The sequence below is a fragment of the Salmo trutta genome, chromosome 26 (assembly GCF_901001165.1).
Source record: "Salmo trutta chromosome 26, fSalTru1.1, whole genome shotgun sequence".
In the NCBI taxonomy this organism is placed as follows: Eukaryota; Metazoa; Chordata; class Actinopteri; order Salmoniformes; family Salmonidae; genus Salmo; species Salmo trutta.
In genome coordinates this window covers 17,339,786-17,366,295 of record NC_042982.1, presented here as the reverse complement: position 1 = coordinate 17,366,295, position 26,510 = coordinate 17,339,786, and the positions used below count along the sequence as shown (strand labels likewise).

At 43.9% G+C, this 26,510-nt stretch overlaps 2 protein-coding genes, 4 non-coding genes and 1 pseudogene across 6 annotated transcripts; 6 read left to right on the top strand and 1 right to left on the bottom strand.

Annotated features, from left to right (window-relative positions):
- Positions 1-4,403: 4,403 nt before the first annotated feature.
- On the top strand, positions 4,404-7,644 carry LOC115162823 (mth938 domain-containing protein-like). The gene is made up of 3 exons (XM_029714242.1): positions 4,404-4,535; positions 4,624-4,719; positions 7,537-7,644. The coding sequence occupies exons 1-3, from the start codon at positions 4,404-4,406 to the stop codon at positions 7,642-7,644; spliced, it is 336 nt and encodes a 111-aa protein (XP_029570102.1).
- A 190-nt stretch (positions 7,645-7,834) lies between these two features.
- LOC115162822 (integrator complex subunit 4-like) lies at positions 7,835-16,420 on the bottom strand (annotated as a pseudogene).
- LOC115163282 (40S ribosomal protein S3) lies at positions 16,376-26,064 on the top strand. Its single transcript, XM_029715026.1, has 7 exons — positions 16,376-16,513; positions 17,003-17,133; positions 22,666-22,759; positions 23,631-23,725; positions 24,332-24,519; positions 25,066-25,269; positions 25,989-26,064. The coding sequence occupies exons 1-6, from the start codon at positions 16,484-16,486 to the stop codon at positions 25,263-25,265; spliced, it is 738 nt and encodes a 245-aa protein (XP_029570886.1). The 5' UTR covers positions 16,376-16,483; the 3' UTR covers positions 25,266-25,269; positions 25,989-26,064.
- Positions 23,077-23,224, top strand: LOC115164000 (small nucleolar RNA SNORD15). The gene has a single exon (XR_003869859.1). It is a non-coding gene; the product is annotated as a small nucleolar RNA SNORD15 (small nucleolar RNA).
- On the top strand, positions 24,008-24,154 carry LOC115164010 (small nucleolar RNA SNORD15). The gene has a single exon (XR_003869869.1). It is a non-coding gene; the product is annotated as a small nucleolar RNA SNORD15 (small nucleolar RNA).
- On the top strand, positions 24,737-24,884 carry LOC115164012 (small nucleolar RNA SNORD15). Its single transcript, XR_003869871.1, has one exon. It is a non-coding gene; the product is annotated as a small nucleolar RNA SNORD15 (small nucleolar RNA).
- LOC115164011 (small nucleolar RNA SNORD15) lies at positions 25,570-25,716 on the top strand. The gene has a single exon (XR_003869870.1). It is a non-coding gene; the product is annotated as a small nucleolar RNA SNORD15 (small nucleolar RNA).
- Positions 26,065-26,510: the final 446 nt, after the last annotated feature.

The window sequence follows — 26,510 nt, the reverse complement described above, 5'->3', positions numbered from 1 at the left end:
TAAGGGGAGATCGTAGATATATTCAATACAATTCACAAGTTGATATAACCTACAGTTGAAGTCGGAAGTTTACATACACTTAGGTTGAAGTCGTTTTTCAACCACTCCACAAATGTCTTGTTAACAAACTATAGTTTTGGCAAGTCAGTTAGGACATCTACTTTGTTCATGACACAAGTCATTTTTCAAACAATTCTTTACAGACAGATTATTTCACTTATAATTCACTATCACAATTCCAGTGGGTCAGAAGTTTACATACACTAAGTTGACTGTGCCTTTAAACAGCTTGGGAAATCCCAGAAAATGTCATGGCTTTAGACGCTTCTGATAGGCTAATTGACATCATTTGAGTCAATTGGAGGTGTACCTGTGGATGTATTTCAAGGCCTACCTTCAAACTCAGTGCCTCTGCTTGACATCATGGGAAAAATCTAAAGTCAGCCAAGACCTCAGAAAAAAATGTGTAGACCTCCACAAGTCTGGTTCATCCTTGGGAGCAATTTCCAAACGCCTGAAGGTACCACGTTCATCTGTACAAGCAAATGCACGCAAGTATAAACACCATGGGACCACGCAGCCATCATACCGCTCAGGAAGGAGACGCGTTCTGTCTCCTAGAGATGAACGTACTTTGGTGCGAAAAGTGCAAATCAATCCCAGAACAACAGCAAAGGACCTTGTGAAGATGCTGGAGGAAACCGGTACAAAAGTATCTATAGCCACAGTAAAACGAGTCCTATATCGAAATAATCTGAGAGGCCACTCAGCAAGGAAAAAGCCACTGCCCCAAAACCGCCATAAAAAAGCCAGACTACGGTTTGCAACTGCACATGGGGACAAAGACTGTAATTTTTGGAGAAATGTCCTCTGGTCTGATGAAACAATAACTTTTTGGTCATAATGACCATCGTTATGTTTGGAGGAAAAAGGGAGGCTTGCAAGCCAAATAACACCATCCCAACCATGAAGCATGGGGGGCAGCATCATGTTGTGGGGGTGCTTTGCTGCAGGAGGGACTGGTGCACTTCAAAATAGATGGCATCATAAGGAACGGAAAATTATGTAGATATATTGAAGCAACATCTCAAGACATCAGTCAGGAAGTTGAAGCTTGGTTGCAAATGGGTCTTCCAAATGGACAATGACTCCAAGCATACTTCCAAAGTTGTGGCAAAATGGCTTAAGGACAACAAAGTCAAGGTATTGGAGTGGCCATCACAAAGCCCTGATCTCAATCCCATAAATTTGTGGGCAGAACTGAAAAAGCACATTTGCGAGCAAGGAAGCCTACAAACCTGACTCCGTTACACCAGCTCTGTCAGGAGGAATGGGCCAAAATTCACCCAACTTATTGTGGGAAGCTTGTGGAAGGCTACCCAAAACATTTGACCCAAGTTAAACAATTTAAAGGCAATGCTACCAAATACTAATTGAGTGTACAGTATAAACTTCTGACCCACTGGGAATGTGATGAAAGAAATAAAAGCTGAAATCATTCTCCTATTATTCTGACATTTCACATTCTTAAAATAAAGTGGATCCTAACTGACCTAAAACGGGGAATTTTTACTAGGATTAAATGTCAGGAATTGTGAAACTGAGTTTAAATGTATTTGGCTAAGGTGTATGTAAACTTCCGACTTCAACTGTATGTTTAATCCTTTATCATGGTTGGTGTCTTTACGGATTTGTCCAAAATCATGCAACATAAAATATTACTTTTATATCCATGCAATTACGGCAGTGTAAATTGTCTTCATGTAATATATTGGCATTAATCTGTTAAATTAGACATTGAACTTGAACCCTGTAAGAATACTGGATCTTGCCAGTTGACCGTTTTTCTATAGAGATCTCAGAAATGCAATTTAACTTGTAACATTTTGTGTGGATCTCGTTATGTTATGGGGTGAAAACGGTTTATGGGGACACAAATCCAAAATGATGTATGCAATTGGAAAATCGGTGCTTCTAACCGAGTCACCTTCCCTTTATATTTAAACTCTACATTGATACTGTCATTAACGTGGTTCTTCAATAATGATGCATAATATTTGTTGGATGTGAATTTGGTGTCCAGCTGATTAGTTAGGCCGTGATATTTTCACATATCTGAAGGAAGGAATTTAATGAATGACAGTCAAATGACGAATAGCTGTTGTGATAGCGCATGCGATGCAACAACTGCCCAAGTGCTGGAAAAAAGGTGTTCGGGAGGATTGTCAAGAATTTATTTTGAACGTTAGTTACACTGGTGATATCCCTAGCGAATTGATGTTGATCATCTGTTGTCTGCTTGATTTACAGCAGGTTCTCCTTAGATTCAACAGAGAAAGCATTAAGGTAATGAGTTCATGTTTTTGTGCCTTGGATTGGACACAGTCTATGTGAAATTGTGTAGGATAGATTCTTGTGCAGCACCCAATGCTATTCCTATTAATTCTGGATATAATGACAAATGACATTGCCACTAGGCTATGTAATATGATCTGGTAATGAAATGACATGACGAATATATTATTTTCCATATTACACCTGCAATTTTTAACAATACAAGGGGCTTGAAGTAGTCTACATTCTCATTAATAAAACAGATGGTGAGATTAACGCTACCCCTATTTTGGGATTTATTATGTGTCCCTGCATCAGGCCACAGCCTACAGAAAAATCACCATGCATGCATCCAATCGGTTTAGTCAGGCAATGTCTACATTATTATCAATTTAATTTATGTAATATTTTGAATATCAATGCATTGGCAAGGCCTAAAAAAATGCATTATTCTCAAAGTGGCATTCTTTTTGGGGGGAGGGGTTCGACAATGAACAAAAATATGAACGCAACATATGAAGTCTTGGTCCTTATTTCTCACAAATTTTGTGCACAAATTTGTTTACCTCCCTGTTAGTGAGCGTTTCTCCTTCACCAAGATAATCCACCCACCTGACAGGTGTGGCAAATCAAGAAGCTGATTAAAAGGCAAAAGGCAAAAGCCTGAGGAGTATACCTGGCTAATAAAGCCCTTTTGTGGGGAAAAACTCTGATTGGCTGGGCCTGGCCCATGGCTGCACCCCAGCCCAGTCATGTGAAATCCATAGATTAGGGCCTAATCAATTTCTTTCAATTTACTAATTTCCTTATAAGAACTGTAACTCAGTAAAATCTTCAAAATTTTTGCATTTATATTTTTGTTCAGAACATATTAAGCCCTATATGTACAATTGGAGGTCCTTAAATTACAATTAATCGCTTGAAAAAGTCCCTGAATTTGACTTGCCAATGTCTTTTATGAACCCTGCTTAAAGGATGTATAGTCCAATGTTGTTGTATAGGTGGAGTTATAGGCCAATTTAAATATATTCACTTTTATTACTCTAAATACACGTGGAACTGCATAAATCTTTTTTATTTTAGTTTCAAACCATTTTCATCCAAATGTCACACATTGCCCCCATTATTTATATAAAGACCCAGAACTGTTATTTTTATATGTGGCGTATGCTGAGCGGAGAAGTCCTTTTTAGTCCAGAAATAGGCTTTCTGGGCCCGGAAGCCAGATTGTGATGCATATGTTAATGTGGATAAACAAAATAAAATATTTGTTATTATCAAATGCATTTGCAGCATCATTATTCCCCTTTGGACAGGTTACACATTGGCTGACGGTGACAACAGGAGGAATGGGAACCTAAAGGCAGTATAATAGCCTTCTGGAAAACGGGAAGGACTCACACACACACAACATAAAAGTCCATGTTGAAAAAAAGTGTATAAAATAAATGGTTATTGGATGAACAGCTCTTGCTTCAAACGTTGAGTTAAAAAATGTAACCATTAACCAGTCCACATTTTATCATGGACACGTTGAGCAGGTGACTGGGAACGAACTGGTAAGGAAGAGTAGCAATCACGACTGGCGGACATAAAATGAATACCGACAGAAATCTGTAGTAAATGATGGCAATGTGACATGTTCGTCTATTTGTTAGGGTTTTTAAACTTGTGTGCACTTGCTACAGTTCACCAGTTTCTTTACATGGTCACGTGGACAGAAATACAATCTAATAATAGTTAATAGGGATTCAACTTTCGAAATGTTTCTCACCAGATATGCTTGTGTTTTATTAGAATACTTTATATATCCATGTTCCTTGCAGCATTGATCTCAAGTTGACAACCCCTCTGAAAGACACACCAACACACAGATTGGAGAGGTTTGAGCAGGGCAGCCCCTGATGAGCCATGGATAGTACCCTCTGGTTCCTGGCTTATTCCCCAGCAGATGTTTCTGTTGGGATTCAGAACCGGCAAGCCTCCTGTTGCTAGGGCACCTTTTAGATTAAAAACGCTGCATTCGTTTCCAAATGTGCCTGCAGCAGCCGAGACACAACACATGCCCTATGTCGTCACCAGAGATCGCTTCCCTTTCCTGGAGACACATGAAGGTGAAGGGCTGCTCCTCTTCCTATAAGGACTGTAAGGTGTGGCTCGGGGGAAGCCGCGCCTGGGACTGGAGAGAGACTGAGACGGACGTAAATTATGATAATAGGACGGATAGCACATAGAGATGGACATGGGCTGCTCCTTATATGATGATAATGTCACTCACTTTGTGTGTAGCATCACCCTGGAGTGCAGCCTGCAGATCTGGAGGAGGTACTTCAGAAGGGGGTGGAGAAGCGGGTCATCAGGCAGGGCATGAGTGAGGCACTGCAGGTATGTCCCTAGGCCTGGACCCATACACACAGACTTTCCCTAGCCATACACATTTACCCCAAATATTGTTTATTATATTGACAAGATATTAGAATGACCAATCTAACAATGGAAATAAATGTCCTCAAAGATGGAAGGTAGGTGGGAGGAGGTGAGATCAGGTGGGACTATTCTAACCAATGAGAGGGCAGATACTCGTATGAACAATAGGCCATAGAGATATATAGAGGACTCATCTTTGTATCTGTGCCATTATAGCATCTGACAGCAATAGACATTGCCTCAATGGCAATCTCCATTATAAAGTAGTACAATATTTTTCTCCATTGGCTGATTTTTTCCAACTCATAGGAATCCCCACCCAGTTGACTACTTTAACATGTTGGAAGCCTTCAATGGCAATGTCCATGCTAAAATGGATAATATCCATGACGAGTCCTCTATATATCTATGACAACAGGCACAACTACGATATAGTCGTTTTTGGGTAAGTTGCCGATATGCCACAGGCGTTCACTTATCACTGCATTCGTAACAACCTAAACATTACAAAAATTCCTTACAATCAAATAAGCCTCACGTAGCAAATTAGCAATTCCATTTTTTGTTGACCAAATTCAAAACTCATTGACCTCCATACAAACATTCCTCACTTCTTGGGCTTATTTGGATGACTGTACGTACATACTCCAACCAGAAGCCATGGATTACAGACAACATTCGCACTGAGCTAAAGGCTAGAGCTGCTGCTTTCAAGGAGCGGGACTCTAATCCGGAACCTTATAAGAAATCCCGCTATGCCCTACGACGGACCATCAAACAGGCAAAGCATCAATACAGGACTAAGATCGAGTCGTACTACACCGGCTCTGACGCTCGTTGGATGTGGTAGGGCTTGCAAACTATTACAGACTACAAAAGGGAAGCACAGCCGAGAGCTGCACATTGACACGAGCCTACCAGACGAGCTAAATAACGTCTATAACGTCTAGGCAAGTAAGACTGAAACATGCATGAGAGCATCAGCTGTTCCGGACAACTGTGTGATCATGCTCTCCGCAGCCAATGTAAGACCTTTAAACAGGTCAGGGGTGTGTCTATATGGTCAACATTCACAAGGCCGCAGGGCCAGATGGATTACCAGGATGTGTACTCCGAGCATGCGCTGACCAACTGGCAAGTGTCTTCACTGACATTTTCAACCTCTCCCTGTCTGAGTCTGTAATACCAACATGTGTCAAGCAGACCACCATAGTCCCTGTGCCCAAGAACACTAAAGTAACCTGCCTAAATGGCTACCGACCCGTAGCACTCACGTTTGTAGCCATGAAATGCTTTGAAAAGGCTGGTCATGGCTCACATCACCACCATTATCCCAGAAACCCTAGACCCACTCCAATTTGCATACCGCACCAACAGATCCACAGATGATGCAATCTCTATTGCACTCCACACTGCCCTTTCAAACCTGGACAAAAGGAACACCTATGTGAGAATGCTATTCATTGACTACAGCTCAGCATTCAACACCATAGTGCCCTCAAAGCTCATCACGAAGCTAAGTACCCTGGGACTAAACACCTCCCTCTGCAACTGGATCCTGATTGCACAGCCAGGCATGACTCCAGCACCATCATTAAGTTTGCCAATGACACAACAGTGGTAGGCCTGATCACCAACAATGAGACAGCCTATAGGGAGGAGTTCAGAGACCTGACCTTGTGGTGCAAGGACAACAACCTCTCTCTCAACATGATCAAGACAAAAGAGATGATTGTAGACTACAGGAAAAGGAGGACCGAGCACACCCCCATTCTTATCGACGGGGCTGTAGTGGAGCAGGTGGAGAGCTTCAAGTTCCTTGGTGTCCACATCACCAGCAAACTAACATGGTCCAAGCACACCAAGACAGTCGTGAAGAGGGCACAACAAAACCTCAGATCCTCAAAAGCTTTTACAGCTGCACCATCGAGAGCATCCTGACGGGTTGCATCACTGCTTGGTATGGCAACTGCTTGGCCTCCGACCGCGGTACATCACCTGGGTCAAGCTTCCTGCCACCCAGGACCTCTATACCAGGCGGTGTCAGAGGAAGGGCCTAAAAATTGTCAGACTCCAGCCACCCTAGTCATAGACAGTTCTCTCTGATACCGCACGGCAAGCGGTACCGGAGCATCAAGTCTAGGTCCAAGAGGCTTCTAAATAGCTTCTACTTCCAAGCCATAAGACTCCTGAACCGCTAGTCAAATGGCTACTCAGACTATTTGCATTGCCCTTCCCCCACCCTCTTCTACGCTGCTGCTACTCTCTGTTATTATCTATGCATAGTCACTTTAATAACTCTACCCACATGTGCATATTACCTCAATTACCTCGACACCAGTGCCCCTGCACATTGACTCTGTACCGGTACCTCCTATATATAGCCCCGCTATTGTTATTCTTATCTCATACTTTTTTGTGGGGGGTATTTTCTTAAAACTGCATTGTTGGTTAAGGGCTTGTAAGCATTTCACTGTAAGGCACATGTGACAAAAAATGTGATTTGATTTAACTTTCAAAATACAGAAATCATCCCCGCAGCATAATATGATACAAATTGCATCATAAGGGAATGATTTATGTATTTGGAACGTTACGTATCTTGAAAAAATGTTTTGCTTGTCAGCAATCAAGCTGAGACTATGTCAACAATGGATTAATGAAATAAAAACAAAATGATAGCTTTCGGGTAGAATTTGTCATTTAAAGTCAGCTGCAATGTTGAACACGCTCTCTTTAAAAGGTCCCTCCTCAACTGTGGACTTTGTGTGACAGATAGGTGTGGAACTGAGGGTGCTGCAGACCGTGAAGGCTGTCGCAGAATACAACAACCTGGTTGGCCAGGGAGCCAAGGTGGGTGGCGTCTTCCACTCTACCTGCTGATGAAATCATACCACAGAGGGAGCAAAACCTTTTGCAATGGAAAACAATAATGGGCGTTTTCCATTTTAGTCCCTCCCTATTTTCTTCTGTTTGGTGCCTGATGAACACAACCCTGGGGTGAATTTAGCGATGTGAAACATTCAGAACACTGTAATGAACAAAGCTGAAATGACTTGGTGTGAATAAAGGCTTGTTTTTGTCATCTGGTTTCATTTATTGTCATTAAAAAAAAGTTTTTGTCCTTAACTATAGCAACTAGGAATAGCAACACACAGGTCAGACGTGGCCTCAGTGATACTCTGGCTTAGTCTCGGGCGGAATTCCAAATGGCACCCTATTCCCTTTACAGGGATCAAAAGTTGTACACTATATAGGGAATAGGGACCTATTTGGGACGCATCCTCATTCTAGTTGAACATAAAGGTCAGTCAGCTAGTCAGCCAGCCACTAACAAACATATTGTTTTGTAAAAATGAACGCAGTAAGGAAGGACCAGCTTTGAGGTCTGCACCAATGGCTGAGGAGAAGCAGGTCATGGGTGGGAGAGGGAGAAGACAACAGACAAGATAGAGAAGAGGAGAGGGAAAGGGAGATGGATGTTTAAAGAGGTGTGTTTGGTGACAGCGGCGAGCAGGTTTGGGCATGATGAAGACCTTGACAGGTTTGCTGAAGGGAATGGTTCCCTCAGTGGCACCCTCTGTTGGCTGGAGGCCTTCAGTGCTGCTGTCGTTCCACGCTGTCTTACAGAGACGAAATGAGCTGTAGGCCAGCAGCAGCCTCACTTCGATCTGACACGCCTCTGAGAGAAAGACAGAGAAAGGGGCCGGGGTGAGTTTGTGTCCTCACCGGTCCATACGGAGTGAGACAGGTAGAATGTGTGTGGGTGTGCCCCCACTAGTCCATGTGCTGTGAGACAGGTAGTGTGTGTCCTCACCAGTCCATGCGCAGTGACACAAGTAGACCTGCGTGATGAGGCGGTGGCGGTGTGGTCCAGGACTCCTGAAGTCTCCAGGTTTAGGCTGAATCACATGAGACTGGCCGTCTGGATACAGCTCCTGGAGAGAGACAGAGTGTGTGTGTGTGTGTAAAAGACAAAGCAAACTATTACAACTGGGACCAACACTTCATCCATGAGCCGGGAGAGAGGAGATGGCACAGCTTATATACCGTTTGGGTCCTGAACAAAGGCTCCATTCCGATTCTCTACCCTTCACCCAGAAATGTGCATGTATATCCACCTTATGCATCTACATTGGATTGGTGCAAGCACGACTGGAGGGAATTAACACTACATTCCAGTTCATTCCTTTTAAATCCATGAGGGTGAGTGTATCAGTGCACATTTCAGGAGAAGGTAGGAGAATCGAAACGCAGCCAAGGGTGTGTACCTGTACTTTGACAGTGTTGTGGGGGTCTTGTACGTGCGTCGATGTCTAGCGCCACCATCAGGCCAGAGGTGAAACGCAGTGGGTTGTCAGACTCTCCTGTCGGCTCGATGATGGTCGCTGATGCACGCTGGACCTGCCAGCCAATACAAACCACACTTGGGTCAAATACCTGTGTGTGTGTGTGTGTGTGTGTGTGTGTGTGTGTGTGTGTGTGTGTGTGTGTGTGTGTTCTGTGTACCTGTTTAGGTAATTGAAGTTTTAAGAAGCCACTCTGTCTCAGTGTGGTCTGAAGAATCTTGACCAGTTCTCCAGGCTTACAGGCCGACAGCCTGGGACTCACGTGCAACAGCTTCCCCACAAAACTTTCCTGGAGGTGGGGCAGCTCCACCACGAACAGCCTGGAGGCATAGAGGTTAGGATTCATCAGAATACCTAAAGAAAAGGGTGTGCTTTCTGCAAGGTCAATGTTGCCACCATGTGGCGATAAATTAATTACAAATGCATCAGTTTCTTGTCTTTTATAGGACAAATATTCTGTCTTTTTTTTTCCAACGATATCAAAGGTTTATGAAATAAAATGGATGAAATGATTGGTAGATTAAATTATAGTTAAAAAAAAGAAAGATAATATACCTCAAAGGATTCCACCTCCTGAAGGAATTTCTCAGACACTGATGAGAGGTTCAACTCTGCAGAGAGATGAGAGGGGTTGAGCTGCTTGACAGTTACAGACATGGACAGTGGGGGTGTTTGTGTGTGTACTAACCCTCGCCTGGTACGGGCAGTCAGGACTAGATGTAAGGCCTTAGCCTGTAGAACGGCAACGCTGCTGGGTTTTTCACACTCAACAGTTTGCTGTGTGTATCTAGAATGGTTCACCACCCAAAGGACATCCAGCCAACTTAACAACTGTGGGACGCATCAACATGGGCCAGCATCCCTGTGGAACACTTTTGACATCTTGTAGAGTCCATGCCCAACGAATTGAGACTGTTCTGAGGGCAAAAGGGGGGGGCAACTCAATATTAGGAAGGTGTTCCTAATGCTTTGTACACTCAGTGTATGTGCTCCTCCTCCCACTGGAGACCGGGATTCAATACCCCTTCAACCCGTATTGCCCAACTGCCTGTATCCCTACCATTTGAAATCTGTCTAAATAAAGTAAAATAAATACTACAAAAAAACACATTCGTTTGTGCGTGTGTACCTGTTTGGCAGCAGCAGTTGCCATGGCGTTGTGTTTAAGGCAGAGGGAGAAGGCCATGGTCCACAACTTCTCCTGCAAGGCCTGTGGGAAGGACACAAGGAGAGGAGACAAGGAGATGAGGAAGGGCAATATGATTTGGGCATTGTGGTCAAATGTAATGCAGACAGACACCTGTCTATCCAGAGAGACACCTTGGTGAGCAGTAGTTGGCAGCGGAGGTAGGTGGCAGAAAAGTCAGCAGCCCCTACCAGCTCTGTCTGTAGCTCCCCCAGTCTCTGTAGGTCTCTGAGAGAATACACACACACACACACTTCAAAATGTGTTTTTAATGTTTTGATAGTATGTGTGTATATGTACCTGATAGTAAAGTTTAGCAGGTCCTGAGCCCCGGGGTCCTGTAGGTTTTGTATGGTGCTAACTCTGCTCAGACTCTGTTGGAGGAACAGCTGAGCAGACGCCACACTTCTGGAACCTTCTATACCACTCCCACCTGGGGCCTGCTTCCTCCCTGGTAACTACACACACACACACACACACACACACACACACATTACAACACAGTGGGTCTCGGCATGGGTCTACTGTCTGAAAGGGGTGTGTGTGTCTTACCCTGAGAGGAGGTACTAGGTGAGAGAGGCTGTCCCATAGGTAGGTGTAATGTCTAAAGGTGTGGTCTGAGAACAGAGCTGTCATGGTGGGACAAGACTGAGCTGCGTTGAACACCAGCACCAACACTGCAATATCTGTTACGCTAGGTCAGGACCACACAATAGGTATAGGTGTGTGTGTGTGTGTGTGTGTGTGTGTGGGATACAGGCAGGGTCGTCCATGTCTGGTTCAGGGGTGTGGAAGTAAGGGTGAGTACAGAGCAGCTCTGGAACCAGCGGTAACACCAGGGTAGGATGACGACAACCTAGAAACTTTAGACACCCAGAGAGAGATTGAGACGGAGAGAGATGAAGAGAAAGATAGCAATGAAGATAAAGAGACAGAAAGAGAGAGCGTTGACTTGTAAAAGCTTTTTATTGAATCACTTGCAAATTGACACACACACACACACACACACACACACACACACACACACACACACACACACACACACACACACACACACACACACACACACACACACACACACACACACACACTTACTTCCAGACAGAGTTGCGGTCGGTGGGGTACTTGGTGAGGTTTTTCAGCAGCTCCAGCAGAGCCAGTTGGATACACTCTTTAGTCGACACATTGGTGAAACATAGCAAGTCATGTAGCGCCTCTCTGATGTCACGAGACGAGTCCTACACAGGTTACACATTTCAGATGTTTATTTTTATCCATAAAAAAGTAAATATTCTAACATTTAGAAATGTTCATCTTTCACCTTGTAAGTGTGAAAAGTGTGTGTGCATGTGTGTGTGTGCTGGTGCGTGCATGTGAGAGTCTGTGTGTGTCTGTCTCCATTTCTGTGTTGGTGTGTGTATTACCTCTAGTACAGCCAGTACAGTATCCAGCTGGTCTTCTCTCAGGGTGATGTTAGTTGAGATCTGTCTCAGGATGTGGATGGACTGCAGCCTGACTTCCTCAATCTCATCATTAAACATGTCAACCAGGAAGTCTAGGCACTTCTCAGCAAAGCTGGCAAATGATTGGGCGAGAGCAGAGAGTGCATCCACAGCAGCAATACACACCTCTACAGATAAAAAACACACAGGCACATTATCATTTACAAACACAACACTCACACAAACACACTCTCTTCCTCTCACAGCCTTTACAGGGGAGAAAAATAAAAATCACAACACTCAGAGGCACCCCCCAAACACAAACCCTTGCCAATACACACGCACTTACCGTACATCTCGTCCTCCAGTCTGTGTACAAAGGCTCCGCAGGCCCCCGAGGCGATCGGTTGACAGCTGAGGAGTCCACCTTCTCCTTGGGAACATAATCAGCCCATTTCCTCCCCGAGGAGAACTCACCAGACGCATAGAGCTCCTTGGCCTGCTCATGAGCAGTACGTTTCCTCTGAGATATAGATAACACACACATACATATATATATATTATAAACGCACCAAAAAAAGAAAAGTCCTCTCACTGTCGACTGCGTGAATTTTTAGAAAACTTAACATGTGTAAATATTTGTATGAACATAACAAGATTCAACAACTGAGACATAAACTGAACAAGTTCCACAGACATGTGACTAACAGAAATGGAATAATGTGTCCCTGAACAAATGGGGGGGTCAAAATCAAAAGTAACAGTCAGTATCTGGTGTGGCCACCAGCTGCATTAAGTACTGCAGTGCATCTCCTCCTCATGGACTGTACTGGATTTGCCAGTTCTTGCTATTCTTGGATGCCAGTTCTTGGATGTTACCCCACTCTTCTACCAAGGCACCTGCAAGTTCCCGGACATTTCTGGTGGGAATGGCCCTAGCCCTCACCCTCCGATCCAACAGGTCCCAGACGTGCTCAATGGGATTGAGATCCGGGCTCTTCGCTGACTTGTGTGCGAGAAAGGAGGCCTACAAATCTGACTCAGTTACACCAGCTCTGTCAGGAGGAATGGGCCAAAATTCACCCAACTTATTGTGCGAAGCTTGTGGAAGGCTATGCGAAAACATTTGACCCAAGTTAAACAATTTAAAGGCAATGCTACCAAATACTAATTCAGTGTATGTAAAGTTCTCTACTATTATTCTGACATTTCACATTCTTAAAATACAGTGGTGATCCTAACTGACCTAAGACAGGGTATTTTTACTCTGATTAAATGTCAGGAATTGTGAAAAATGTAGTTTAAATATATTTGGCTAAGGTGTATGTATACTTCCGACTTCAACTGTATGTATATTAGGACGTAACAGGAGTAAGTGAGGTCATACCATGGCTTTGATGGCTGCTGTGTGCACCCTGGGGTCCTGGTTGGAAAAGTAGTCACTGATGACCCTCTGCGCGTCTCTCACACACACTCCGCCAGACACCCCTTGAAGGGAGAGTGGAAAGTAGTCACTGATAACACTCTACTGCTGCACATCTGTGGTGGCTAATTTCTGCATTACCAAATGAGGAGAGTTACAAACTTCACACAAGTCAGAGATATACTTAAAACTACATCTTTAATAATTAAGATGCTTTTGCAAAAGCACTTGACTTTCAATGATGCGCCATCTCTAATGAACCATTGAAAAGTGACTACACATAAGTACAAAGAGCTTTTATACCCAAGATCCACCCCTCTCAACGTACATGACGAACAACAGATCTTAGGAACTGTTCACAAAGGGACCTTATACTTGAGAAAGGAGTATCCCTTAACCAGATAACATTCGCTATAAATTATCGTTCAGTTTGGTCCCTAATGACGAGGTTCTAATCTCGTTCCTGGTACTTCATAGTACAAAAACACCATCTCATCCATTGGCATATATCAATTGTCAACTCTAGATACTCCCATCTCAAGTAAACCCCCTCTTGATCCCACTCCTGGACAAGCTCACTGAGGGGAGTGACTTGCACACAGACATTGTGGAGGCAAATAATTGGTTCTCCATTAATCACACCATCTCTTCACATGGTTTAAGAATAGGTAAAGACATTCACATATGAAGACAATGTTCCATTTTGTCCTCCTCCCTGTCTGATATACTGCATAGCAACAGAGATATGTCAAAAACAAGTCTGACCTCTCCCCTCTCTGGGCCCCAAGTGACTGAACCCCAGCTAAGGGAAAAGTGCAACTAAAAAGACACCAGAATCCAAAGGATACATTCTAATGACAAGTCTCTCACATAAGCATATTATGCTAATAAAACATCTTAATTATCTATGTTACCCAACTAATTCTGATTCATCTGCCACACATCCCACACACATCTCTCACAGACATGGTGATGTGATGAGGGGACTAGTCTGGTTAAATTAAGTATAAACATGTCATGTAGTGAATATTTTTTATTGTGGTTCACTCAACTACCCTGGTTAACGCAAATAAATATACACACCTGGAGCACCGCCCCACAGCTGGAACCAATCCCTGTCCGTCTTTATTTAGGGGAGTGTCCACATTTCCCAGGCAACTCAGGAGTTGCAGGCATTTATTACTCACACCGAAATATGTGTCTGACAGGTGCTGAGAGAGGAGGATGAGCGAGATCGATGAGCGAGAGAGGGATGAGCAAGGGGGACGAGCGAGGGGGATGAGCGAGAGAGGGATGAAAAAGAGGTAGAGAGATTCAACTTGCAGACCACCTCTATGAGTCTGTGTCTAACAGTAGGGCTTTCTGGGAGCCGATGACCAACAGAGTGTCCAGCAGCTGAGCCAGGACCTGGTGAGACTCTGGACACACACACACACACACACAGAAGAAAACAGAGACATGGACTAGGTCAGAGAAGATATGGGATAGAGTGTTACGATGTACGAAGTCTGTATCAGAGTGTAACTTACTCCCTGTGTTGAATGTGTTGAGGGTGTCATCTAGGATACTCTCAGGGCTGAAGTTCTGGGTCTTATTAAGCAGGCCAATCAGAGAGGCAATCTTCAGCCGGACCGAGTTATCCTGCTCCTACAGAGACAGACATACATACATGTTATCACTCTCCTACAGGAAGACAGGAGCAAGGTGAGGGAAAGAAGGGATGGAAGAAGGAGAGGCAGAAAGGATAAAAGTAGGAGGGGAGAAATGAGGGACCATGGAAGGAGGGAAGAGGATAGCTGCTCTTAGCAACGCGGGCTTATTTCCATACACTAGCGTTGCTTTCAATTGTATTGGGTTGCACAAAAACAGTTTGCGGGAAGCCAGAAGTTAAATACAATTCCATTTCTACTTACAGTGCCGGTGGGCAGGAAGGTTAGTCATTATGACAGGGGGAATTTGACAATATCTAAAAGATTGTATTATTAAACAGACTTTCCAAACGTGGGTCTGTGGTAGACCCACTTCTAATCTGCATATCTCATGTCAAAATAAAAGTCCCCCACAAGTTATTCCTTTTTTGTCCACGTACAGGACTTTTATTTTGACATAAGGTAAGCAGAGAGTACGTTGGCACAGTACTTTAACATTATACTTGATTGAACTTCTGGCTTTCCGCTGACTGTTTTTGTGCAACCCAATACAACTGAAAGCAACGCTAGTGTATGTAAATACACCCGCATTGCTAAGAGCAGCTAGGGATAGGAGGGCTGCTTTACTTTGTAATAGTGTTCCAGGAGGAGAGAAGGGAGAGAGATGAAGGATAGATAGAAAGATAAGAGAAAGGACGGAAAGAGAAGATGGAGGGATGGAAGGAGAGATGGGAGGATGAAAGGATTAAAGCCAGGACACCATACCTTGTAGTAGTGTTCCAGCAGTATGCGCACCACCCCCTCCACACTCTGCCTCCACGGAGCTGCGGGCAAAGTGCAGCAGGTACTGCAAGGCATCAGTGGGGTTGGAGGCCTTACACAGGTCAATGTGCAGTGCTGACGACTTACTTGCTTTGGTCAGACGGAGCTTCTTGGCTGGAGCCTCCTCTTGGGGAAGCTGTTGATCAACAGAGACAATGGATTACCTTTTCTTTATCATTTTGTGATATGAGATGATACGGATCTGGATAGCTAAACGGCATATCTAAAGCTGTAGGGATCGAACTATAGCTAGGCTCTAGACAAAGCTATCCCAGATCAGTTTGTGCTCTTCCCCACTATATTGATGTCCTTTGCATGATCATAACAGAAACAGACTGGTACTCAGGCTTGAACAAGATTGCAATTGTACACCAGTCAGCATAACTAGCTACCACTGGCCATTTGCTCAGATCCCTGTGACCCAGCTTTTCTATGAGGCCAATATAATATCTATATCTAGCTAAAGTTAATGAAAGAGGATGCATGATGTTATCAACAACTCGCTGGTGTTATTGTTAGCTAGCTACGAAACACTCAGACGCAGTCTAACGTTAGCTAGCTATTATTGAAAGAACAACGTTGGTTAAAGGTGAATGTTTCGTTTTTTTCCGTAATCATGGTCTACCAACCTGGACAACTTTTGAGAATTCTTCGTTAACTCGCTTTTTGAGATGTGCTGCCATTTCCAACGAAGTTAACGTTCGTTGTTTTGCTAACCGTAGCAACCAGTATTTATTTTTTAAAGCGCCCAACATTCATCGTCATCAAATGTCGACGGAACACGCAATTCTGGTTATAAATACACTTCCGGTTCCTTAACAATTTCTTTCCTGTCAGCGGCCTCCAGTAAGATGGCTGTGCAAATCTCAAAGAAGAGGAAGGTCAGTTCACATTTCGTCCCAAAATGCTCTTTATAACGTATACATTTGTAGCAAATTCGGATGCCATGTGTTAGCAATATGAATACGGAGTTGGTTGTAGTATTGCTCGGCGTCCTCGTCCCCTAGTCTAAAGAGGATTACCATAGATGCTAGCTACTGGTACGGGAATCCTCACTCCGCTAGTGAACGTGTCACGGGTTGCCGTTTATACCGTACTAGCGAGTAAGCATAACCATAATAGCAGCATTAAAATAATTTAGTTGCAACTGATTGTCGAAGTGATGTCTGTAGATTAGTGGTCAGTGTCTAGTTGGCTAATGTTAAAGTCACACAGGTGGCAGGATACTTTATTTTAACTTCGGTGCTAACGTTACCCAGTTCAATAGCTCTGTAACTTGCTGACCAATGATGCTACCTACAGTAGCACGTTCACTAGTGGCTATGTGACTACAAGCATGTTCCCTACAACCTTGTGTTATCCTTCGTTAGTTTGTCGCGGACGGAATCTTCAAAGCCGAACTGAACGAGTTCCTGACGCGCGAGCTTGCCGAGGATGGTTATTCCGGGGTGGAGGTGCGTGTGACCCCGACCAGGACCGAGATCATAATCCTGGCCACAAGGTAACGTAACTGGTATGTTGGTAGCTAGTGGTGTTATTCCGCCTTTAAAAGGTTTATTGTTGGTAGTAGAATGAATTTGTGTAAGGGGTAGAATTGGGTGTTATCCAGATCTTTATACCGTCAAACCGTGCCATGCATGCATGCATATACTGTATTACCGGTAGTGCACACAAGGGGCATTTTTTTCCAACCATAAGCCGAAAGTATGTCACTTACATCATGATAACAAAATGCTAACAAGTACTAATGAAGGCAGGTGCTAAAATGGTTGTATTTCAAAATCAAATTGTATTAGTCACATGCGCTGAATACAACGGGTGTAGTGAAATGCTTACTTATGAGCCAACAATGCATTAATAAAAATATGGATAAGAATAAGAAATAACAGTAATAAGTAATTAAAGAGCAGCAGTAAAATAACAATAGCGGGACAATATTCAGGGGGTACCGGTACAATGTGAGGTGGCACATTGATGATAAAAACAGTAGCAGCGGTGTGAGGGGCAATGCAAATAATCTGGGTAGCCATTTGATTAGGTGTTCAGGAGTCTTATGGATTGGAGATAGAAGCCTCTTGGACCTAGACATGGCACTCCGGTACTGCTTGCCGTGCGGTAGCAGAGAGAACAGTCTATGACTAGGGTGTTTGGAGTTTGACAATTTTTAGGGCCTTCATCTGACACACTGATATAGAGGTCATGGATGGCAGGAAGCTTGGCCCCAGTGATGTACTGGGCTGTTCGCACTACCCTCTGTAGTGCCTTGCGGACGGAGTCCGAGCAGTTGTCATACCAGGCAGTGATGCAACCGGTCAGGATGCTCTGGATGGTGCAGCTGTAGAACCCTTTGAGGACCCATGCTAAATCTTTTGTCTCCTGGGGGGAGCAAGTTTTGTTGTGCCCTCTTCCCGACTGTCTTGTTGTGCTTGGACCATGTTGGTGATCTGCTCCACTGCAGCCCTGTCGGTGAGAATGGGGACGTGCATGGCATTCTCACATAGGTGTTACTTTTGTCCAGGTGGGAAATGGCAGTGTGTAGTGCAATATAGATTGAATGATCTGTTGGGGTGGTACGCGAATTGGAGTAGGTCTAGGGTTTCTGGGATCATGGTGTTAATGTGAGCCATGACCTGCCTTTCAAAGCACTTCATGGCTACAGACGTGAGTGCTACGGGTCGGTAGTCATTTAGGCAGGTTACCTTGGTGTTCTTGGGCACAGGCACTATGGTGGTTTCAAGCATGCTGTTTGATTAAATAATTAAGATACGCATTACTCGGAAGCCAGAGATCATGATGGCCTGACTAGAAAACCCTGTTCCTGACCATCCTCCTGCTGCAGGCCTTCGCAGATTCTGACATTATGCTTCTGAAGTTGCCTGTAATAGGTCGGCAACCATTTCCATTTTGAATGCGAGTTTTGATTTTCGTGGAACAGTTTTATTTAGTTTGTTATAGTCTTTGCATCTCAAAATCGCTATCATATGGTTAATCAAAGTTCTATCTAATTGAAAATGATCCAAATCTAAAATGAACTTCTATTACCAACTATGTAAAAATAGCCTACATAAAGCCAACAAATAAAAACATTGCAGCCTGCTGGTAGAAAATATCCTGATTTTTAAAAACAAATACCCTATAATATCACATTGGCTAGTCATGGCATTTCTGCAACGAACTTGAAACATTGTATCAACTGTGTTCACCAGAAGGTGCTAGTGGACAGACACAGCTGTAGGCTATTTGTGAAAGGAATAAGAAGTAATCCAGTGGAAACATCATAAAATACCGGATCAGAGCTTTACAATTTTACCTTTCATGCCGAGTGGTTATCAAAAGGGAGAGACCTGTAAATATTTTTCTAATGCATTGAGAATGACAATAGTTCCTCAATGGATTTGATAAACAGATTTAGTTTAACCTTTATGGGCTAGCCTACTCAACAGCCAGTGTAATCCTGTGGCGCGATATTCAAATACCTTAGAAATGCTATTACTTCAATTTCTCAAACATATGACTATTTTACACCATTTTAAAGACAAGACTCTTGTTAATCTAACCACACTGTCCGATTTCAAAAAGGCTTTACAACGAAAGCAAAACATTAGATTATGTCAGCAAAGTACCCAGCCAGAAATAATCAGACACCCATTTTTCAAGCTAGCATATAATGTCACAAAAACAAACCACAGCTAAATGCAGCACTAACGTTTGATGATCTTCATCAGATGACACTCCTACGACATTGTTTATATACTGCAAAAAAAAAATAAAGGGAACACTTAAACAACACATCCTAGATCTAAATGAAATAAATAATCTTATTAAATACTTTTTTCTTTACATAGTTGAATGTGCTGACAACACAAATCGCACAAAAATAATCAATGGAAATCCAATTTATCAACCCATGGAGGTCTGGATTTGGAGTCACACTCAAAATTAAAGTGGAAAACCACACTACAGGCTGATCCAACTGATGTAATGTCCTTAAAACAAGTCAAAATGAGGCTCAGTAGTGTGTGTGGCCTCCACGTGCCTGTATGACCTCCATACAATGCCTGGGCATGCTCCTGATGAGGTGGCGGATGGTCTCCTGAGGGATCTCCTCCCAGACCTGGACTAAAGCATCCGCCAACTCCTGGACAGTCTGTGGTGCAACGTGGCGTTGGTGGATGGAGCGAGACATGAAGTGCTCAATTGGATTCAGGTCTGGGGAATGGGCGGGCCAGTCCATAGCATCAATGCCTTCCTCTTGCAGGAACTAGTGGCAGTCAGGCTACCTGGAGGGCTGTGCGGCCACCCAAAGAAATGCACCCCACACCATGACTGACCCACCGCCAAACCGGTCATGCTGGAGGATGTTGCAGGCAGCAGAACGTTCTCCACGGCGTCTCAAGACTGTCACATGCTCAGTGTGAACCTGCTTTCATCTGTGAAGAGCACAGGGCGCCAGTGGCGTATTTGCCAATCTTGGTGTTCTCTGGCAAATGCCAAACGTCCTGCACGGTGTTGGGCTGTAAGCACAACCCCCACCTGTGGACGTCGGGCCCTCATACCACCCTCATGGAGTCTGTTTCTGACCGTTTGAGCAGACACATGCACATTTGTGGCCTGCTGGAGGTCATTTTGCAGGGCTCTGGCAGTGCTCCTCCTTGCACAAAGGCGGAGGTAGCGGTCCTGCTGCTGGGTTGTTGCCCTCCTATAGCCTCCTCCACGTCTCCTGATGTACTGGCCTGTCTCCTGGTAGTGCCTCCATGCTCTGAACACTACGCTGACAGACACGGCAAACCTTCTTGCCACAGCTCGCATTGATGTGCCATCCTGGATGAGCTGCACTACCTGAGCCACTTGTGTGGGTTGTAGACTCCGTCTCATGCTACCACTAGAGTGAAAGCACCGCCAGCATTCAAAAGTGACCAAAACATCAGCCAGGAAGCATAGGAACTGAGAAGTGGTCTGTGGTCCCACCTGCAGAACCACTCCTTTATCGGGGGTGTCTTGCTAATTGCCTATAATTTCCACCTGTTGTCTATTCCATTTGCACAACAGCATGTGAAATGTATTGTCAATCAGTGTTGCTTCCTAAGTGGACAGTTTGATTTCACAGAAGTGTGATTGACTTGGCGTTACATTGTGTTGTTTAAGTGTTCCCTTTATTTTTTTGAGCAGTGTACAATACATTCATGTTTTGTTCAATCAATTTCATATTTATATCAAAAACCAGCTTTTTACATTAGCATGTGACTAGCATTCCCACCGAACACTTCCGGTGAATTTACTAAATTACTCACAATAAACGTTCACAAAAAACATAATTATTTTAAGAATTATAGATACAGAACTCCTTTATGCAATCGCTATGTCCGATTTTCGGTGAAAGCACATTTTGCAATATTTTGAGTAGATAGCCCGGCCATCACAGGCTAGCTATTTTGACACCCACCAAGTGTGGTACTCACCAAACTCAGAATTACTATTAGAAAAATTGGATTACCTTTGCTGTTCTTCGTCAGAATGCACTCCCGGGACTTCTACTTCAATAACAAATGTTGGTTTGGTTCCAAATAATCCATAGCTATATCCAAATAGCGGCGTTTTGTTCGTGCGTTCAAGACACTATCCGAAGGGTAAAGAAGGGTGACGCGCCCGACGAGTTTCGTGACAAAAAAAATCAAAATATTATTTTACCGTACTTCGAAGCATGTCAAACGCTGTTTAAATTCAATTTTTATGCGATTTTTCTCGTAAAAAAAGCGATAATATTCCGACCGGGAGTCGTTGTTTTCGTTCAAAGAGAGAGAAAGTAAACATGGTGTCGGCTCGTGCACGCGCCTCGAGTCTCATCCTCAGATCGACCACTATCCAAACGCGCTACTGTTTTTCAGCCAATGGCCTGCAAAGACACCATTCATTGTTCTGGCGCCTTCTGAGAGCCTATGGGAGCGTTAGAAAATGTCACGTTATGCCAGAGATCCCCTGTTTTGGTTAGAGATGATCAAGAAGGCCAAGAAAGTCAGAGCGCTTCCTGTTTGGAATCTTCTCAGGTTTTGGCCTGCCAAATGAGTTCTGTTATACTCAGACACCATTCAAAGTTTTAGAAACTTTAGTGTGTTTTCTATCCAAATCAAACAATTATATGCATATTCTAGTTACTGGGCAGGAGTAGTAACCAGATTAAATCGGCTACGTTTTTTATCCGGCCGTGCAAATACTGCCCCCTATCCCCAACAGGTTAAATGGTGTTTTGAGGTGAAGAGAACATTACTTTGAGAAGCTCCACAGCTCATTAGTGGTGGTGAGTTAAGACAATCTGAAATACTATCAGACATTCGCAGATGGGCTTATTTATGGCCTACATTTACGCACAGGTCAGGTAGCCTAGGCCTACTTCTATATGCGTAATCATGTGCGCGTCCTTACTCGACATTGACAGTAGCGCTTCAAACAAAATACAATAAATTGACATCTTGTGACTGGAATGAAATAAATTGTCTTGTTTCTTACAAGTGTAGCATGGGTTGTGAGCTCTGCAAACGTGTCAACTCCCACAATGAGAATGATAAACAACTAATAATAATTGAATGCACAAAAATCACCATAACTAAACATTCTGGAGTGAGATGTTTCTTGTGCATCTTAGCCACACTCCCCTTCTTTGACGTTTATTTTAGTCCACTGAGATGGGTGCAAATCAAAATTGTCTCGTGTGCAACTGCTCAACACAAAAAATCATGTTTAGGTGGCTACTTAGAGATATGGTGGGTTAGGGTTGGTGAAAGTTGTCTGCTTTAGAAAGGGCCATTTTGCCAAAGTGTGTTCATCATAATGAGAACACTGGCGCCTTCCTGCTACTGTCCTGCATCATCCAAACTAATCTGCGTTTACTAACTCAAGAATATCTATTGATTTGAATGAAATTGATTATCACATTTTTAAATATTAAAAAGGTGTTAAATACGGCTGGAGCTTTCAGGAAAACAAGATGACTGATTGTATACAAAGCACATTTAGTAATGGATTATTTTTGTTTCAGGACCCAGAATGTTCTGGGAGAGAAGGGCCGTCGCATCCGGGAGCTGACCGCTGTTGTTCAGAAGCGGTTTGGCTTCCCTGAGGGCAACGTGGAGGTAAATGCACACTACTGACATGCATCCACTAGACATACAACAGCTGCTTACGTGTAAACATTACATACTCCCTACCCCCAACATCAAGGCGCTGACAACTGTGGCTCAGAAGAAGTTTGGCTTCTGACGGCAGTGTGGAGGATGAAGGAATATGATTGTGTGAAGTTTAAATTAAAACAAGTGTGAATTCCACATTGGGGATGATTTTAAGTGTGTTAATCAACTTACAACAACCAACATCGAGTGTGTGTCTGAAGGTAGTCTATGACTGGAGAAGCTTTGCCTTTGCACCAGACTGTTAACCAGGAACCACTTTCCTTCAGTGATGATACGATGACGAGTCGGAACGGACATGGTTTGTCTCTGGGGTCGCTTACTCAGGGTCACGTTCTGTGTCTCTGGGTTCAGTTACCCAGAGCAGCGTGTCTCTTCAGTTGAAGACATCGAGGCATTTGTCTGAGAAGGACTCAATCCACTATAGGAAATTTACATTTGTCATTTAGCAGACGCTCTTATCCAGAGCGACTTACAGTAGTGAGTGCATACATTTCATTTCATGCAATTATTTTTTTAATTATTATTATTTTTTGTACTGGCCCCCAGTGTGGATTCAGATGTTTTCTTGTTAGGGAGTCAGGTGGCTAGTTGGGTAAGAAGAAGGTAGTCAGCGACGTATGAAGTAGTCGGCGTTCTAGATACTATTTCCACCACAATTGTAAGAATGTGAATCGGGAGGCTACACTTCTCTGCTGTGGTGTTCCCGCGGCTATCACACTGCAGCACCCGCACCAAGCTCTTAAGCTTTAGGCTGTGTAGCCTCTCCCACTCTCTGTATGTGTAGAAGGTTAACCTCCCCGCTGTCTCCCTCTAGCTGTATGCTGAGAAGGTTGCAACACGTGGTTTGTGTGCCATTGCTCAGGCGGAGTCCCTGCGCTACAAGTTGCTGGGAGGACTGGCTGTACGTAGGTAAGCCGAACCCTGGCCTGTGAGCTCTAACATGTTGCACCTAGACACTGCTTCATGGTCAGTTATGCATTAACCTGTAATGGAGCAGGTTTCACTCTGTAATCATACAGGTTAAGATTTGGGAAGGTAAGCAGGTTCTAGATCTGTTATCTTGAGCAGCACATGGTTAGCTTAGCATGCTAACATGAGTGTCTCTGGGAATCCATTGAGCAGAACATACCCCTGCTGTTACAGTCCACTTTCTTGAACTTCCTTTCTCATGATATAAAGTAGAATGTCTCCCTTCAGTGATGATACGATGACGAGTCGGAATGGGACAGTCCGTCTCTGGGGTCGCTGAGTCAGGGTCACGTTCTGTGTCTCTGGATTCAGTTCCCCAGAGCAGCGTGTCTCTTCAGTTGAAGACATTGAGGCATTTGTCTGAGAAGGGCCAGCAAAATTGCTCATAATGTCAGATGTGATCTCAGTTGACATGAGTATTAACTATTTCCTTTCTCATTTACATCCCCCCCCTCCTTTCATCCGCTCTCCCTCACCTGCTGTCTTCTCCACCTTCTTCACCATCCCTCTTTCCATCCCTTTCCTCTCCTTCTATCCCTCTTCCAGGGCTTGCTATGGTGTGCTGAGGTTCATCATGGAGAGTGGCTCTAAGGGTTGTGAAGTGGTAGTTTCTGGGAAGCTGAGGGGTCAGAGGGCCAAGTCCATGAAATTTGTTGACGGCCTGATGATCCACAGTGGAGACCCAGTCAACTACTACGTAGACACTGCTGTACGCCACGTCCTGCTCCGACAGGGTGAGTACCAAATCAACCTCTAGACACTACTACCCTACCCTTAAACAGTGAGTCCCAAGTCACCCCCTATACCCTACCTCTAGACAATACTACTAATGGTTAGAAGGAGAGTCCCAAATCAACCCCTATACCCTACCCCTAGATTATTCTGCTCTGTCAAGGTGAGTCATCAACAGTATAAGTTTTGGTCTGTTGCTTTTAAAGATGAAATGTTTTCCTTCGGTGATGATACGATGACGAGTCGGAACGGACACGGTTTGTCTCTGGGGTCACTGGGTCAAGGACACGTTCTGTGTCTCTGGGTTCAGTTCCCCAGAGCAGCGTGTCTCTTCAATTGAAGACATCGAGGCATTTGTCTGAGAAGGGCCAGGAATGACTTAAGTGTAGTTATATTATGATCAACTGCTTTCTTGCTACGCTACACACAGGCTAACCCTCATACTCTATTCTATATGCTTCACGGTTCTGTGTATACTCTGTTCTACGTACGCAGAATGATAACTGTTGGGTAGAGGGCACTGATGTGTATGTGTTTTTGTCTGTCAGGTGTGCTGGGCATCAAGGTGAAGATCATGTTACCATGGGACCCCAGTGGTAAGATCGGCCCCAAGAAGCCTCTGCCAGACCATGTGAGCATTGTGGAGCCCAAAGACGAGACTATCCCCTCCACCCCTGTGTCTGAGCAGAAGGGGGCCAAGCCAGAAGCCCCAGCAGCCATGCCACCGACTCCTGTACCCACCGCATAGACAGGTACTATACCCTACACTAACCCAGCCACCGCATAGTAGAAATGTACTGTTAATCAGTCTCAACTGGTTTTGCCTCAGGACCCAAATTTAACCAGGTTGACTCAAAATGTCCATTGTGGGGGAACATCACAAATTAAATTTGGGAGATCATTTTTAAATCTTGATTGATAATGTATTATTTTTGGAGGAGGCTTGTGGTAGTGAAAGGATTCCCCCATGATTGTCTCATTTAAAATGCTCTACCAAAGCGTCTATCTCAGGGTGGGATACACTAAGTTTGTTTAGTTTAGTTTACGCTTCCCTTCTGTGATGATACGATGACGAGTCGGAATGGGACACAGCCTGTCTGGGGTCACTGGGTCAGCGTCACGTTCTGTGTCTCTGGGTTCAGTTCCCCAGAGCAGTGTGTCTCTTCAGTTGACGACATCGAGGCATTTGTCTGAGAAGGGCTTCCTGACTTAAGCAAGTATGTGTGTCTCAAATGGCACCACATTCCCTTAATTTTGCTCTACTTTTGACCAGGACCCATAGGCCTCTGTTCAAAAGCAGTACACTGTATTGGGAATGGGGTGCCGTTTGAGTCAGACAATATACTGGTGGCGGAATTGACCGTGCGCATTTAGCTAAACTACTGAATGTTGTGTATAATTCACAAGCTGTGATTCTGGTAGGGTTAGGGATGGTGTCCTAATGGCTGATATTGTGTCTTTTCTTCTCCAGGTGTCAACCATTTGTTCAGATGGAAGCAGGACCCTGAATTTTCTTTCTGTACAAAAATAAAACCTGGAAAATACTCCTTGTGTTGTCTGTCTCAACTTCCTGTTCCAACCATGCTAAATAATTAATTTGACAATTGTTTGATTTATGGCACTTTTACAGTTGGTGAATGGTAAGTAGCAAGGAGTCTGGGTAGCCAGGTAAGGAAATGCCACCTCAATAACTACTTGATAAATAAAAAATCCCTTGGTTTTTGGAGAATAATATACCTTGTAAAAACAGAACTTTGTCAGTACCAACAAAGGACCTAGAACGCAATTGTTTAATAAACCTGTCTTGTTTTAGGCCATGGTCATGTTCTTGTTGCTGTCATGGATAATCATTCCTTGATGTGTTATAGGACAACAGAACCCTCTTCTGGTAATTAACCCCGATATCAAAGAATATACTGTCCTTTCCGCACCTGTGTTTGGGTTATTTACTTGTTACTAGTAGATTATTTTATACTGAACCAAAAATGAATGC

Excerpts from the sequence above, each read along its gene's own strand:
- LOC115163282 (XM_029715026.1), top strand. The coding sequence starts at position 16,484 with ATGGCTGTGCAAATCTCAAAGAAGAGGAAG. Across the intron at positions 16,514-17,002 it reads AAATCTCAAAGAAGAGGAAG|TTTGTCGCGGACGGAATCTT; the intron begins GTCAGTTCACAT and ends ATCCTTCGTTAG. Across the intron at positions 22,760-23,630 it reads TCCCTGAGGGCAACGTGGAG|CTGTATGCTGAGAAGGTTGC; the intron begins GTAAATGCACAC and ends GTCTCCCTCTAG.
- LOC115162823 (XM_029714242.1), top strand. The coding sequence starts at position 4,404 with ATGTCGTCACCAGAGATCGCTTCCCTTTCCTGGAGACACATGAAGGTG. Across the intron at positions 4,536-4,623 it reads GGAGAGAGACTGAGACGGAC|CATCACCCTGGAGTGCAGCC; the intron begins GTAAATTATGAT and ends CTTTGTGTGTAG. Across the intron at positions 4,720-7,536 it reads GCATGAGTGAGGCACTGCAG|ATAGGTGTGGAACTGAGGGT; the intron begins GTATGTCCCTAG and ends TTTGTGTGACAG.